General features: G+C 36.1%; 1 protein-coding gene across 2 annotated transcripts in view; it reads right to left on the bottom strand.

Moving 5' to 3' along the window:
• NMD3 (NMD3 ribosome export adaptor) overlaps positions 1-17,004 on the bottom strand; it is a 37,685-nt gene extending 20,681 nt beyond the window's left edge. The window contains exons 1-7 of one of the 2 annotated variants that reach the window (XM_061193475.1): positions 16,904-17,004; positions 16,290-16,346; positions 15,057-15,191; positions 12,839-12,935; positions 8,730-8,810; positions 7,847-7,975; positions 7,475-7,565 (exon numbers count right to left, since the gene is read on the bottom strand). In XM_061193475.1, coding sequence (XP_061049458.1) covers positions 7,475-7,565; positions 7,847-7,975; positions 8,730-8,810; positions 12,839-12,935; positions 15,057-15,191; positions 16,290-16,333 — 577 coding nt within the window. In that variant the 5' untranslated portion in view covers positions 16,334-16,346; positions 16,904-17,004. Of the gene's footprint in view, positions 1-7,474; positions 7,566-7,846; positions 7,976-8,729; positions 8,811-12,838; positions 12,936-15,056; positions 15,192-16,289; positions 16,347-16,903 lie in introns of those variants that run through there. The other variant, XM_061193476.1, reaches the window with a different exon arrangement.
• Positions 17,005-17,649: the final 645 nt, after the last annotated feature.

The following is a 17,649-nucleotide window of genomic DNA, read 5'->3' on the forward strand; positions in this document are numbered from 1 at the left end:
CACTTGAAGGCTTGTTTGACAAAAGGATAGATAAATCTGATAAATGCTAACAAAACAAAACAAGATGCCCAATTTAAATTTCAGACAAAATAAAATCAAGGTTAAAAGGGAAGAAAACAATATTAAACAGAAGAAGGATATTTTATGTAATAAATGGAACAATCTACCAAGAAGACAATAAGAATTCATCTAATAACACAGCACTGAGATGTAGAAAACAAAAACTATTAAAAAGAATAAAATTAACAAATGTTAACACACGTGCAATCATTGTGGGAGACCAGTATAAGACTATCAAAACCAAAATGACCAAACTGACCAAAAATAGGAAGGATACATAGAACTTGAAAAACCAAGTATCAAGGTTGATTTAATTGACATTGTAGAACATGGTCCCAAGAAAGACTATTATTTTCAAAAATTCATAGAATATTCATAAAATAATCACATACTAAGAATTTAAAAAATTCAATAAATTCCAAACAGCAGAAATTACTACAATGTTATCTGATCACAATGCAGTAGCATTAAAAATCAGCAGCAAAGAGATAACTAAAAGCAAACTACCCGCTAAGAAATGTTTAGAGATACTCTTCCAAACAACTCAGCTAACTAGAAGACTAAAATAACTTAGAATAGCCAAAACAATTTTGAAGGTGACCAAAGTTGTCAGGAATTTACACTTCCCAATTTCAAAACTCAATAACTTTAGGTAGTCAAGACAGTGAGGTACTAGTATATTAAGGATAGATTATATAGATCTACGGAACAGACTTGAGAATCCAAAAATAAACCCTTACATTTATAGTCAATAGATCTTTGACAGAGGATTCAAGGCAATACATTGGGAAAAGAATAGTCTTTTCACTAGGAAAACAGGCTATCCACATGGGAAAAGATGAATTTAGACCCTTACACCATGCACAAATATTAACTCAAAAGGATTAGACTTAAATATAAGAGCTAAAATTATAAAACATTTGAAAGAAACAGATAAAGATTAGACAAGAGTTCTTAAACATGACACCAAAAGCATGCTATTTAAAAAATGATAAATAGACTTCAAAATTTTAAAGTTTCACAATTCAAAAGACACCATTTCATGCAGGCATCACACATCCTAATTTCAAAATATATTACAAAGTTACAGTAATCAAAACAGTATGGTATCAACAAAAAGACAAGTCTAGAATCAATCCACACATACACAGTTAACTGATCTTCAACAAGTGTGCCACGAATACATGGTGGGGAAATGATAGTCTCTTCAACAAACGGCATTGGGAAAACTGCATATCCACATGCAAAAGAATGAAATTGAATTCGTCTTACAAAAATCAACTCAAAACAGATTAAAAAGACTCAAATGTAAGACCTGAAACTATAGAACTTCTACGAGAAAACATACAAAAAAAGCTTCACGACACTGGTCTTGGCAATGATTTCATGGATGACACCAAAACAAAAACAAAAATAAACTGAGGGGCTTCCCTGGTGGCGCAGTGGTTAAGAATCTGCCTGCCAATGCAGGGGACACGGGTTCGAGCCCTGGTCTGAGAAGATCCCACATGCCGCGGAGCAACTAAGCCCGTGAGCCACAACTACTGAGCCTGCGCATCTGGAGCCTGTGCTCCGCAACGGGAGAGGCTGCGACAGTGAGAGGCTCGCGCACCACGATGAAGAGTGGCCCCCACTCGCCGCAACTGGAGAAAGCCCTCGCACAGGAACGAAGACCCAACACAGCCAAAAATAAATAAATAAATAAATAATTTTTTAAAAATAAAAAAAATAAAAATAAATAAAAATAAATAAAAATAAATAAAAAATAAATAAACTGAGACTACATCAAACTCAAAAAGCTTCCAGACAGCAAAAGAAACAATCACCACAGTGAAAGAGCAACCTACAGAATTGGAGAAAATATTTGCAGACCATGTATCTGAAAAGGGGTTAATCTCCAAAATCTATTAGGAATTCCTACAGCTCAACAGCAAAAATACTAATAACCCAAGTAAGCAACAGGCAGAGGAACAAGACATTTCTCCAAAGAAGATGTGCAAATGGCAAATAGGTATATGAAAAAAGCTCAATGTTGTTAATCGTCAGGGAAATGCAAATCCAAACCACAATGAGTTTACAGTTCACACCTGTCAGGATGGCTATTATCAAAAAAAAACACCCAAGACAATAAGTACTGGCGAGAACATGGAGATACTGGAACCTCGTACACTACTACGGAGAATATAAAACTGTGCAGCCACTATGGAAGATAGTCCAGATGTTCTTCAAAAAATTAAAAATAGAACTACCATATAATCCAGTAATCCTATTTCTAGGTATTTATCCAAAAGAAGCGAAATCAAGATCTCCCATGTTTATTGCAGCACTATTCACTACAGCCAAGATGATGGACATTTAGGTTGTTTCCACAACAGATGAACGATTAAAATGTGATATATACCTCCAATGGAACATTATTCAGCCTTAAAAAGGAAGGAAATTCTACAATGTACAAAAACATGGACTAACCTTGAGGACCTTATGCCAAGTGAAATAAGCCAGTCACAGAAAGACAAACACTGCATGATTTTACTTATATGAGGCACCTAAAATAGTCAAATTCATTGAATTAAACAGTGGAATGATGGTTGCCAGAGAGGAGGGGGAAATGAGGAGTGATTAGTTAATGGGCATAAAGTTTCAGTTAAGCAAGAGATTAAGCTCTAGAGATATGCTGTATAACACTGTACTTACAGTCAACTATAATGTATTATACACTTAAAAATTTAAGAGGGTAGATTTCATGTTAAGTGTTCTTATCACAATTTTAAAAAAAGATCCCATTAAGAAAATGAAAAGATAAACTAGGAGAAAATATTTACAAATCATATGTGATAAGGGGCTTGTATCCAGTGTATATTTTAATAACTCTTACAACTTCAGACAACCCAATCAAAAACTGGGCAAAATACTTAAACAGCTATTTCACCAAAAAAGATACAGAAATGGCTAATAAGCTCATGAAAAGATAATCAACATCATTAGTCATTTGGGAAATGCAAATTAAAACCACAATGAGATACCACTTCATATTATCCTCTAGAATGGCTATTTATAAAAAGAAACAATAACAAGTGTTGATGAGGATATGTAGAAACTAGAACCCTCAAACACTGCTGACGGGAATATAAAATGATACAGCCACTTTGGAAACACTATGGTAGTTTCTTAAAAAGATAAATATAAATTTACCATATGACTCAGCAATTCTACACCTAGGTATGTACTCAAGAGAATCAAATAGCTGAGATACTTGCTGAGAAAAAAAAGAAATATGCAATAGGTAGTGGAAAAAGACAGCTTTAAGTACCAGCTACAGAGCCAATATGATACTCAGAAGAAAATTTATTAAGTCTACATATTAGAAATTGAAAATAAGCTTTCAATTAATTCAAACAAAAAACTAAAGAAAGTAGAAGGGAAAAAAATTGTATAACTATGTATGGTGATGTATGTTAACTAGACTTAATAGGGTGATCATTCAGCAATATACACAAATATTCAATCAATATGTTGTATACCTGAAACTAATATAATGTTTTATGTCAATTCTACAATTCTATCTCAATTAAAAAAATTTTTAAATAGAAGGATTAGTAACAAAAGCAAAAATTAAGAAAAAGTAAGACTTTTTTGATAAAACTAAAGCTAACTCTTTGAAAAAACTAGCATAATAGACAAAACTTTGGCAAATCTGATGGGAACGGGGAGAGAGGAAGTGAAGGGAGATGAAAAAGACAAACAACATTAGCAACAACAAAGAAGACACAACGATAGTTATGGATGAGATTTAACACTATGATATATATACCATGTTCAATTTTATGCCAAGTATATGAAAAGCTAGACGAAATGGTGAATTTCCTTGGACAATGCTATTAAAATTGATTCAAGAAGCAGTATAATACCTGAAAGAGACTAACGTCCTAATAAAAGGAGTTGAAAAGCCTTTACCCCCTTTCCTCATACCAAACTGGATGGCTTAATGGGCAGGTTCTTACAAAACTTCAACATGTTGAGTAACACCATGCACAAAGAGAGAAAAACTCCAATTGTTTCAATGTCACTAATATAACTGATAACATGATGGACAGAACAGTTTAAATATAACTATGTATGCATATGTGTCAGATAGAAATCTCAACAAATATTCTATTTAGGGGTGAAACACAGAAAGATGGTAATGCCTGATACATTACCACTCAATGCTATTCTCCACTCCTAGCCAAAGGGGAAAAAAAGAGGGAATAATACTGCAAAGGAAGAAATAAAACTATCATTGTGTACAGATAATAATTTACCTAGTAAATTATCATGTATATGACACAAGAATATAAACTATTAGTGATTAAGAAATTTCAGAAAGATCAACATACAAAATCAAGTTTTCCAAAATACTAGCAATAATCACTTAGAAAATATAATGAAAAAAGTTGCCATCCACAATAACAAAAAGCATAGAATAGTCCAAAAAAACAAGAAACATTCAAAATCTTGACGAGGAAAACAATAACATGTCACTGAAATACAGAAAAGAACTAAATAAACATGATTATGCACCAGGTACAGTTCTAAGTGCTTTACGTAAATTATTTAATCCTCACTATAATCCTATGAGGTACTGTTATTATCGTCCTCTCTATTGTATTAATGGGAAAAGTGAGGCTCAGAGAAGTTAAATAACTTGCCTAAGGTCACACAGCAAAAAACTGGTGGGACAGAGATTCAAATTCACAAAATCTGGTTCCAAAATCCATGCTCTTACTCACTATCAACCAAGGTTTACAGAAGAATTAATAAAAGGGCACATAACTATAAAGTATAATTTACATACTGTAATAAAAGCAGTGGGACAAAATAAACCAGAACTGAGCCATGTGTACAAAGGAATTTAGTATATATAAGAGAGGAGATATTTCAAAACAGTGGGGAAAGGACAGACTACTTGGTAGGTAAGTATTGAGACAAATGCAAGTTAACTTTCTGGGAAAAACTCTTACCAGGTAAGATTAAAGAGCCAAAAGTAAAACAAAAATTTACTTTCTAAAAATAATCTTTGGAGTATAAAAAACTTTCCTATGTAAGACAGACAGTCATAAGCCTTAGCTATATAAAACTAAAAAATGAAAAATTTAGATGATAAAAGACATGAGACATCGTAAGAAAGTATCTTCTCTCTCAGGCTCACACTCAAACACATGCTCCGCGTGCTCCTCTCTCTCTATATATGATAATACACGCACGTAATGAGATTGATATCCTGAATAACAGACACAAAATAAATAAGGAAAAAACAGATATATGCAGAACAGACAATTCACATTAGATAAACATAAATGGCCAGTACATATGAAAATGTTAACCCTCATCAGTAATCAAGGAAATGAAAATAAAAACAAGATGCCTTTATTCTCTTCATCAGAACAGCAAAAATTAGAAAGTCCAATACAATCTTATGCAGTGTTGGCAAGTGTTTGGAAAAACAGAAATTCTCACAAGTGATTGGACTGTAAGCTGGCACTATTTTGGAAAACAATCTAGCAGCACATATAAAAATTTAACATTTGCATACTCTTGTCTAGTAATTTCAATTCCTGAACTCGGTCCCACAGAAAAACCACTACGCACAAACATAAGGATGTTTATTACAGTACTGTTTGTAGCAGCAAAAAAACTAGAGCATCTTGCAGACCAGTTAATAGGAAACAACTAAATAATTAAAAACATACTGATTAACAAATACACAACCACAGTGGTTAAAAATAATAAAATAGGATTATATGCAATGACGTGGAAAGGTTTCTAAATATATTAAGATGGCAAGTCACAGAATATTACAGAACAGTCTCATATATGAGGGGAAACCAATGCTATCACAATTTATATACAGAATACATATTGTAATATCTTGTTTTAAGGGGCTACATCTGGGAATAACAAGTGGATAAATGGGACAGAGGTCCTTTATTCATATATACTTCTGTTCAAATTTCTACAATTGTTATGATTTTAAAAACAAAGTTACAAACAAACAAGCAAACAAACAAAAGATTCATTTACATCAAACCAAGAACCAGTAGGGGGAAAAAAAATAGATTAATTCCTCTGGATGAAAAAAAGGATTGTTAAACTTCCAGCATTTTTGATTTTTAAAGTGACTGCAAAGGTATGTACCAGAATGTATCCAAGTCTTTTGCTACAAAAAATTCTGTGTAAGGACATTTCTACCCTGGTGATGAACGATAATCAGAGTTTTCTGCTTCCCTTGCTAGAATATTAGGATCCCCTAATTCCCAAAAGTTACTCAGAACAAAGGTGTATTTTTGCCTGATGACTAGCCACAAATAGCCAGGCACCATGTTAAACAGGCTGCAAAGTACCTTCCCCACAATAAGTATTCAGTAAACTATGTTTTACAGATTTAGACTGTTAACCTTAAACTGGTAATGCACTCAAATCAGATACAAAGCTTAAAAGATTTTCTCCAGGTGCCATAACTGATATTCATTTCTTCCCATTTAAGGACCCAAAATCACACTTCTAATTACTTTCCTCAAGACATATGAGATAAATGACTAACAGATCAGTAAGTAACAGAGGAACTTACACTTTTAAAATAAGTAGTACAAGAATTTGGTCATTCCTTCAAGAACAGCCATCTCTAAACCTGTACTTTAACAACCAGGAAAATTATACACGTCGTACAACTAAAAATATTAACTTTTAGCAAGAGACTTAAGAGTTTGCTGAAGAATATTTTTTTTTTCTATTATTAAAGAAATATTCATCCATCAACTAGTATATAAAAGTATGCTACATCAATAGTAAGTGCTAAGACAGGACACGCTCTGAGGAGCCATTATGAAATTACACAAACATTTTTAAATTCCATCTTCAAGAAATCTAATTATATCATTTGTATATCACTATTTATTATTACGGAGTTTAGCCTTTTGATTTAATGTATCCAGCACAAATGCCGCTAGGCATATGAAAAACAAAAATATTACAACTTACAGATCTCAAAAATAATTTTCTTTCAATCAGAAACTGACCTCTACATAAAATAAGTTTTTGATGAATTTCTATCATACCACTTTACATTCTATTAATGTAGTTACTGGTTTACTCATCTGGTAGCTATTTGGTGTAAATTTCAATTAAAATAGAAAAAAATTAAAAATTCAGCTCCCCAGATGCATTAACCACATTTCAAATATTCAATAGCTACATATGGCTAGAGGCTACCATACTAGTTGGACAGTGCAGATAAAGAGCTAAGATTTTTTTCTTCCTAACAGAAATTTCTTTTGGACAGTACTATTCTAGATATTATCAGTAAAGATAAAAGACTCCTTAGGATAGTTGAAATAAAATTCTGACATCATTTCAAATGCTTTAAATTTTAACTCACCATGAATGTCTTTGATACGAAGTGTATTCTGGTGCATGCCATATTTCAAAATCAACTGTTCCAGATAGTAGAAAGTTTTTTTGTGCAAAGTCTAAACATAAATGCATTATCAGATTAATAAATGAAATGCAAAAAAAAAAAAAGCCATCTACAGATATAGAACACTGATTTTTAAAACAGAAACAATCTTTAAAGATTATCTAAAATGTGTCAGTGATCTCTTTCTAAAGGTGAATGCCCCAGAGACCTGGAATATCCCTAGTGCCTGAACGATTTGGAAAGAAGGGAAAGGAGAAGGTTTTACTCACTATTTATAACCGACAAAGATGAAATACAAGATGGAGGATTCACACATCATCTTTCTCTCATTACCTTTTGCCTGACTTGAACCACAGCCTTCCAGAAATCCTTAGCTTCCACTCTATGGCAATCTCCACACATCTGGGGCTGAACAACATAATCCACCACAAACACTTGCTGAAGGATAGCACCATTCATCACCTGACGAAGAAAACAATCACACTCCTTCATTCTTTCCTTTCTAATAACAAATAGTTTTCTTAAAAGAAGATCCTTCCATATTTAACTTAAAATCTTCTTCCATGAATGCTTTGAGGAAATCAACAACAAATGAGTTACATTTAAAATCGTAAGTCATACTATTTCAAGAAAGATACACAGGTTTAATTCATTGGATTTATTAGATTAACATTTCAAATTTACCTTTAGTTGAAGTATTGTAAGGATATTCTTTGAAGAATTTTTATAGCTATATATACATGTATATGCGTGTGTGTGTATAAAGTTCTTCCTTAGGAGACAAAGAAAACTCTCAAAAAAGAAGACATTCCTTAATTTAATTGTCCCCAAACATAGGCAATCATCAGAAATCACCTGGGAAGCTTTAATAGATTCCTGGATCTTACATCCAGTTGAATCCAGTTTGATTCAGTCACTGTGAGTCAAATGATCAGCCAAGTTTGAGAAGCACTGCCTTAGTTCATGTTTTTACTTCAATCTTATTTCAAATAAAAATGACTTTGAGAAGATTAACTTAGTCCACTAATCATGAACAATGGCTGCTCTTACTATCGACCTGATATCTGTGCAGATGATCCAAAAGAAAACAAAGGGTTAAAATTAAGAGTGCATTTGTTTCCTTTTAAGCTGTTCAAGTCATAATATAATTTACCAATAGCCCCTCATTTTCCTACCTATACTTTAAACCATGCTGAGAAAATTATGTATAGCTTACCTCTTTCTGAATAGTTAGTTTAACTTTAAGTCTCTTAGAATGGGGCTCAGTCCAAACAAAGCTTGCATCTACAAGCCGTACCTTCAACAAAACACAAACAAAAAGAAACATAAGTTCCCATCTGAGGAGAAAAGAGATGAGAGAATAACTCATTAATAAACAATTTCATAGATGCTCAAGGAATCCATGATTAATCTACCCAACATCACCAGTTTAAAAAAAGAAAAAGATTTATCATCAGAGGTATGGCAACAAAAACAGCAAATAAAGGGAAAATCTAATGACTATATTAATGAAACTGGTATAATTCAAGCAAAAATTAAAATACTTGTATAGAAAAAAACTCCTTTCCCCTAAAAACAGCATACAGTTTTTTGAATGGAAATTACACTTTTTAGAAGAAAACAAAGACCTGATGACTTCATCATCTACTAGAAATCTCAAGAACAAAGGTTTCTACTTTTATTGTTCTCACTATAATATGTATGTGGCTTAAAAAAGAAAAGAATGAACATTCATTACAGGGAGTCTCATGCACTGAATACTGAATCCACAACGGTAACTCACTGCTAAATCAGCAGAGGCCAGAAACAGTTTGCCATATGTGACAAACTGAATGTAGCTCAATATGGCTAAAATGCGTGTTTTGAGGAAGGGGGTGGGAGAGCAAAAATAGAGATTGTTTCAATAACTTGGGCAGGGGTTGTAGGTGACCTGAACTGAGGGGCTGGAAATAACAGCAGCAGAAAGATCCAAGCCAAGAGCTATTTAGGAGATAAAATCTATAGGATTTAATAATAACTGGATATGGGAAGGAAGAAAAGAAGATTCTAGAATGATGGTCAAGTATCCAGCTTGGGCATCTAGGTAACACTATTTTTCTGACACAAATAAAAAACAGATTAAATGGGGAGGAATGTGCTATATTTGGTTTCAGACATTTAAGTTTAAGAGGATTTATCTAAGATGTCCAAGTGAAGCTGTTCAGTGATATAGTGAGATATATATATTTGGTCTGGAGCTCTATGGAGAAATCTGAGCTGTAGATAACAGATTTGGGAGACATGAGCAGGCAGATAATTTTATCAAGACCTGTCTGGTGAGAACTTGATAAGCTAGTATAGGTACAGCAGTTCAGAGTAAAACCCTCCTCATTCGACTGGCTTCCCTAAAGCAAAGCCTAGTAGTCAACAAGCCACACCAGGTACAGAGGGTGACAGAGAGCTTCTTATTCCCTCAGCCTCCATCTGCATTCCCCATTCCTCAGCCTCACCACACCATCTGTCCTCAGACAACCAGGACTAATCCACCTTATCGAGCCCTTTAATCCTTCTTTACCATTACCTCAGTCACTCCCTCATCTCCCACACTCCGATCTCCATACGGTTCCACATATGCCCTTTTCTATCCCATCTAACACTCCTCCCCAAATCCTGAAAACCTTTTACTGGCCTCTGGAATTCAACATTCACTAACAACAAAACCTCCAAAATCCTCAATCTCTTTCCTGAACATTCCCTTCACCTTCTAGATCTCCTGATTATATATATTGCTCTCCCTGCCTCTAATTAGAAGTAATGACTGATTTTTTTTCTCATCTTCTCAAACTTTCATCATTAAAGGATCCCAGGATTCAGTCCTGAAATTTCTCCCTTTCTCTAAACTCTCTAGGAAATCTCATCTAATTTTACAGCTTTAAATACCATCACACCCCAAATTTATTATCTCTGGTCTGGACCACTCCCTTGCTCATTATCCAGCTCCCCACTATTTCTACTTCCATGTCTAATGGACATCTAAGTACTACTTTGAGATGAGCTTTGATCTCTCCCACCTGACCTGCTCATTTTTAATTTTTAATTTTATCTATTTATTTATTATTTATTTTGGCTGTGCCAGGTCTTAGTTGTGGCAGGCGGACTCTTAGTTGCCGCACGCATGCGGGACCTAGTTCCCCGACCAGGGATCAAACGTGGGCCCCTTGCATTGGGAGCAAGGAGTCTTACCCACTGGACCACCAGGGAAGTCCCCGGGCCTGCTCCTCTTAAAGCCTTTCCTACTTCACTATCAGTAACTCCCTCCTCTGGTTGATCAAGTCAAGAACCATGGAAGTCACCCTTGACTATTCCAACTCATAAACATACATCCAGCTTCATCAGTAGATCCTACTGACTACCTTCAAAATACAGCCAGAATCTGTCCACTTCTCACTTCCTCTACTACTGATCCAAAAATCATTTCTCATGATTACTACAATCGCTTCCTAAAGGTGCCCATGCCCCTCACATCTATTCTAAACACAGCCAGAGGGAACCTGATAAACTATAAATCATTCATCTCACTATTCTGCCCCATACCCTGTATACCAGCGGTCCCCAACCTTCCAACCTTTATGGCACCAGGCACCGGTTTCGCGGAAGGCAATTTTTCCACAGACGGGGGTGGGGGGGTTGTTCAGGCGGTAATGCAAGCGATGGGGAGCAATGGGGAGCAGCAGATGAAGCTTTGCTCGCTCACCCACCCCCGCTGCTCACCTCCTGCTGTGCGGCTCAGTTCCTAACAGGCCACCGACCAGTACCTGTCCGCGACGTGAGGGTTGGGGACCCCTGCTCTATACCCACTATACTCAGAGTAAAAACCAGTCCTCAAAAGGGCCTACAAGGCCTGACCTACTGACTTTCCATGCCTTCCCTGGCTTCATCCCCAATTACTTTTCCCTCCCCACTCCACTCTAACCACACAGGTATTCTCCTGCCTTTGGCCTCTACACTTGTTTTGTCTACCCATAATGCTCTTCTCCTCCAGATTGTGGCTCCCTCCCCTACTGCCTTTAATGTTTATTCAAGTATCACCTTATCAGTGAGGCCTCCCCTAACCATTCTATTTTAAATTGCAACTCTTCCCTGCACAGTTCTGGCTTTATCCTCCACAGAATTTATACCTTTTAATATACCTATTTATTTTGTTCATTGACTACTCCACACCCTCCCCTTCAACTAAAATAAAAGCTCTCTAAGACAGGGATTTCGTCTCTCTCATTCACTTCCACATCCCTAACACCAAAAGTAGACTGGCACAGAGTTGACAGTTAATAAACATCTGTTGAATGTTAATGAATTATTAATGAACATCTGACAAAAGCCTGAAGTATGAAAACAAAAGACCAAGTTACACAAAAACTGACTCCAGAAAAAAAAAAAAAAAACTAAGACAAATCAGGGAACAGAAGGAAAGTAAAAAACGATAACAGCATATTATTAAACCTTCAGAAATATTCAACAGACTGTATCAAGAACATTAAAAACTCTAAACTCAAAATATTACTACTGAAAGAAAATTAATACAAAAATTGGAAGATAAAGGAAACTGTCAGGAACACAGGAAAAAAAAAAGATTAAAAACAATACAAGGGCAAAAAGGCAAAGTTTTCAGCTAGTAGGGTCAACATTTGACTGATACAAATTCCAGGGAGAAAAAACAAGGAAAATAAAGGGAGAAACTTCAAAGAACTCTTACATGAAATTTTATCAGAGTTTTAAGAGAATCTGAAGCTCTTCAAACCAAAAGAGCCCATTTCAATTAAAAACATATCTGGTGGAAATAAGTCATAAAGTTTAGCATAAAGAAAACTGAAAGTGTTATGTAGAGAGGCTAACTACACTAAAAAATCCTATTTGTTTTTTGAAGATGTTTATACACTGACTAAGTAATAAGCACAAATATTTTCTTTCCAGAGCAGTAATGAACATTTTTTTAAAACCGAATACCATAGCCCTAATACTATAGCCTCCAAATTATGTTTAGCAATGGCTTTATATAAACATTTTCAGAAAAGATTATTGCACATAAGAGGTTCTCAAATAATGAATGAAAAAAATTTGATTCTATACTAAATCTTTTAAAGCAGAAAGATTTTCATTTCCATTAAAAAAGAATATATACAACTTTAAAAATGAAAACAGCATTTGTAGTAGTGTGCTTACCAACAGTAGCATTTAATAGTTATTTTGGAAAATCTACTCAAACAAGGATTATCTGAAAATGAGAGATTAAACACACACACACACACACAACCCCCCACAAAAACTGATTTTAGCTATTTGACCTACCTTACTCAGAGGGGCTTTGATTTTTTTCAAACACAAAGCAAGAAGTTCCCTAGATTCTAATGCACATTGTACCCAAGTTCCTGGTGGCTGGAAATATCTGAGAGAAAATATATTGAAACTCAGGATCTCTCAGAAAAAAAAATTTCCATGTGAATATGCAGACATAACAATGATTATTAATCAAATATAATAATACCCAAGGTTGATCTGAGGCACTTAACCCAAATATATTTTAAAAGTTCCAGAAAACTTTCAGTTAGACAAGTAGTTAAAAAGATAAAATTCTGAGTATTTGAGAAAGTCAATCTGAAATAACTTATTAAAAGGTCTTATTACTTCAAGCACCAATAGGCATTCCAGTGAAGATGACAAAATGCCCCAGTGTTCCTTGAAGCTATACTTTGAAACACAGGTGAAAAAAATCACCTCCAAATAGCATTAAAATGGTTTATAATGTACATCTAAAATGCTTAAGAACTGCTTATTTCTCACACACAAAAAAGGTAAATTAGTACCTAATACTATGTATCAATAATAGCTCAGACTATTTATCTACTTCAAAGTCCCTTTTCAAATTTTAAACTGTAAAATTTAAAATCTTATATAAAACCTGACTAAATTAAAATTTAAATCCCTTATGTATGTACTTTAAGTTTTTTAGCCCAGTCAGCTCAGGACTTAGGACAGTGCCTAGCATACAGTAAATGCTCAATAAATGTTTGTTAAATACATAATACTTCTAAATGTATTATGTGAATGCTTTTTTTTTCCTTACTTGTTAAGTAAATATTCTGATTTTCACTTTTAAAGTTTCACTGAAAAAAATTATTTATATAGGTCCCTTTGTTATAATAATGTTTTTGGAGTTAAAAAGGGCTTCATATATCATCTAATAAAGCCCCTTCATTCTGATGAGGAAATTAAGGCTTAGAGAGGTGAAGTGGCCAAGAGTATCAAAGAGCTAGTTTGTAAGAAATCCAAGATAAACTGGGTCTCCTGATTCTTTGTCCAATGTTTTTTTCACTCCACCGACATTCTTAAGAATAGCGAATATTTATTATAGATTAAGCCTCACACCTGCCAAGCTTACAAACTATAAACTCCCTGAAACAGAACACAAGTTTCATGTCTTTGTTTTATGTATTTTTCTGGGAAGATGCAGTTTTTAAATTCTTAAAGGGATTCATGAACCCCTCCCTCCCAAAAAAGTTAAAAGTCACTATAGTCCTAACCCATTTGGGAAATCACAGGCATATAATTTTATGTGTAGTTCTGTATTACTCAATGGCCTCCTAGACATAAGCTGTTTATGCCAGCAACTAAAGAAAATACAAAAGGAATAAAACATTAACTTTCAGAAGAAGTCTGCCTTAAAATCCAGTCTTCATTTCAGACCATCCTAGATATGATATACTGAGCTGTTTTTCCATCAGCTATAGTCATTTTAGTTACGTGGGAACATTAATACATATGATCTTTAATTTAAAACACACCACTAAATTACTTAAAAAATAAGGTGCTTTTTATCATACATGGCTTCTAGTGATTGAAGCAGAAAACAAAAGCTTCATGGTAATTAATAGTAATATGTCTTTAAAATCTGCTCTCACCCTTAAAAACATCAACTTGTATCTATTAATTGTATACATCAAACCTATTAATCCCTTAACAGAAAAAGAACAGATTCAAATACCTTTGCACTAACTTTACCAAATTAGCAGAGAAAACTAGAAAAGAACACTACAAAATTGCAAATTCTAAAATCTCTAGCTAGGCCAACATAAATAACTTAAATCTCAATTACGTGCACTTTATTACATGTATCTTATCTTTATTACATGCAGCTTATTGCACGTATTTTTAAAGGATGGAAGGAGTATCATAACCCTAGGTGTACTGGGAACACAAAATGTTTAAGAATCATTGCCGTTATCCAAAATGAAAGTTCTATTATCTCTGATGTCCACTATGGTAACCACCAGGCACATGTGACTACTGAGGACTTGAAATGTGGGTAGCAGACAGAACTGAATACTTAATTTTATTACATTTTAATTACTTTAAACTTAAAAAGCCACATATGGCCAATGGCTGATGCCAATCGAGAAGAATGTACAGTGAATATCTTAACACTCTTAAAATATTGTCAGTATATCCTGGTGGCTCTCCCACATACAAATCTCAACTTTAAGCAGGATAAAACAGTACCACACCGTACCTTTGGCACTGTTTGCAGAAAGATACAGAGACTTGTTTCGGAATGCCTTGGCTGATATCTACTTTACTTCGCAGACAAGCCACACAAATATTGGCAGGATTTGGACTGATCGGGACACCGCAATCGCAGCACAAGCTTAAATAAACAAAGCATACATTTTTCAAATTAGATTTCATAAGTGCACAGGTTAAATTAAAAAACTATCAAACAGGGAGTAGCAGATACAAACTATAATACTATATATAAAATAAACAACAAGGTCCCACTGTATAGCACAGGAAACTATAGTCAATATCCTGTAATAAACAATAATGGAAAAGAATATGAAAAATATATATATATATAACTGAATCACATTGCTGTACACCAGAAACTAACACAACATTGAAAAATTAACTATACTTCAACAAAAAATAATAAAAAAAAAATAAAAAACAAACAAACCAAAGCCTTCAAGTTAGGTCATAATATCTCTACCCTTTTTAAAAAACTGACTTCAAAGATGCAGTAGATTAAAAAATCTTGGATTATTGAGGCGAAAAAAACCCAGGGATGGCCGCAATTCCAAAAAGCCTCAAAATACGGCCGATGTACAAAGGGTCTAGAGAGGCAAAATAACTGCTAATAGTAATCATCAGACAGCTTTAGAGTCCAAAGGCAAATTTTTTTTTTAAGCCTCAGTATAGCACAGGGACTGTCAAAATGTAAACATTTACCCAGAGGAGAAAAATTTTTAGATGGAAACAGTATCACGTCTAGTGACTCACTATGATGGGAGTGTCATAACCCTAGGTGTACTGGGAACACAAAATGTTTAAGAATCATTGACGTTACCCAAAATGAAAGTTCTATAACCTCTGATGTCCACTATGGTAACCACCAGGCACATGTTACTACTGAGGACTTGAAATGTGGGTAGTAGATGGAACAACTGAATACTTAATTTTATTACATTTTAATTACCTTAAATTTAAAAGTCAATGGCTGATGCCAACCTAGAAGAATGTACAGTGAATATTTTAACACTCTTAAACCAGTATTTACTACCACAAACTTCCCAGCGAAAAATGAACTCGTTTTCCTCAGGAAACACGGCTTTTCATTTTTCCCACTTAAGACAAAAGAATCCCCCCGACCCCATCCCGCAAAGAAAAGCTTTCCCCACAGTAAGTTTCAAAAAGTCACTAACATTTTTAAACTTAAGGGGGATGGGGGAAAAGGGACGCGACTCACATGTGTCCAGGTGTGTGCTTCACGGGTTCTGTCATGTACTCCATTTTTCTGTATATCCTGATTTTAAAGAGAGAGAGAATAGTAAGATTTAAGACATTTGCGTGTTACTCATCTTCCTTCTGCCTCTCTGAATAAGGCAGCCAAGCCTCGTAAAGCCGCAAATAAGAAAAACCAATTCCACCTGGAACCTCTGGAAGAAGTAGTTTCTTTAATAACAGAACGAAGCGAATTCCGGAGGTTCCCGTCTCCAAGACCCTCGAGCCACTAAACTGCGCGCTGACCTCAGGCGGCACCTGGGCGCCAACACCGGCGAACCCAAGGAGGGGCCAGAGGGGGCCGGGGCCGCACCGGACACCCCACGCCCTCACCCCTGCCGCAGGCGTGCCTCGAACCTCACTATAAGAGTCCGCGGGCGGTGTCACCGCACCTGCGGGCCACCCACCCACCCCACTCCGACCCCGCACCCCGCGGGTGAGACCTCACGCGGGCTCCCGCCGGCGGCACACACGCTGCGCGCACGCGGCCCGAGGTCGCCCGAGCCCAGGGAGTCCGTCCCCCTCTCTCCTTAGGGACCCCGCACGACTGCAAGCCGGGTCTCGGCCCCCAGAACCTACTTAGCGCCTCTGGGCCAGACCCAGATGTGCCGAAAAACTGCAGCACGACCAGTTCCTATCGCCCAGTTAGCGGCCACCACAGCTGACTCCAGGACGCTGAAGATCTCGCGAGAGAAGAGCTCGAAATCTCGCGGGCTGACAGCGCGAATCACAGCGGCGAGTGGGGGACCGAGAAAGGGGAGGGTGCTGGTGAGCGGGGGGCGGGGCGAGCGGGGGGCGGGGCGAGCGGGGGGCGGGGCGAGCGGGGGGCGGGGCGAGCGGGGGGCGGGGCGGGGCGGGGCGGAAAAGGCTGGTGGAAAAGATCAGGGAGAGAAGGCAGCGGGCTCTCTGGCTCTCTCGTCCTATGGCGCCTGAGACTCACACAGACTTTACAACTCTTCTATTTGGTTATCGTCCTTCCCTATCTTCTTGGCCAGAGTTCACTCAGAGCCACTTTTCAGATACCCCTATTGGGAGCTTGCTTCTTGGTTAAATGATTATATAAAAGTTATCTATAAACGGTACCACATTGGACAAAAATTAGAGTAACCTCCATCGAGGGCAGTGCCTTTGTCTAGTTTGTTCACCGTTATATGCCTAATGCCTGCCACATCCTAACTGCTCCAAGGAATACTTGTTGAATAGATGAAAGAAAGAAATGTAAGAAATAATTATTTGTGAAGAAGTCTGTGTTATTTTCAGACCACTCTAATTATTAGAATGTGCTTCCCCATAGTGCACTTAATATTTCCTTATGATTTTATACC

Source organism: Eubalaena glacialis, chromosome 6, assembly GCF_028564815.1.
Source record: "Eubalaena glacialis isolate mEubGla1 chromosome 6, mEubGla1.1.hap2.+ XY, whole genome shotgun sequence".
Classification (NCBI taxonomy): Eukaryota; Metazoa; Chordata; class Mammalia; order Artiodactyla; family Balaenidae; genus Eubalaena; species Eubalaena glacialis.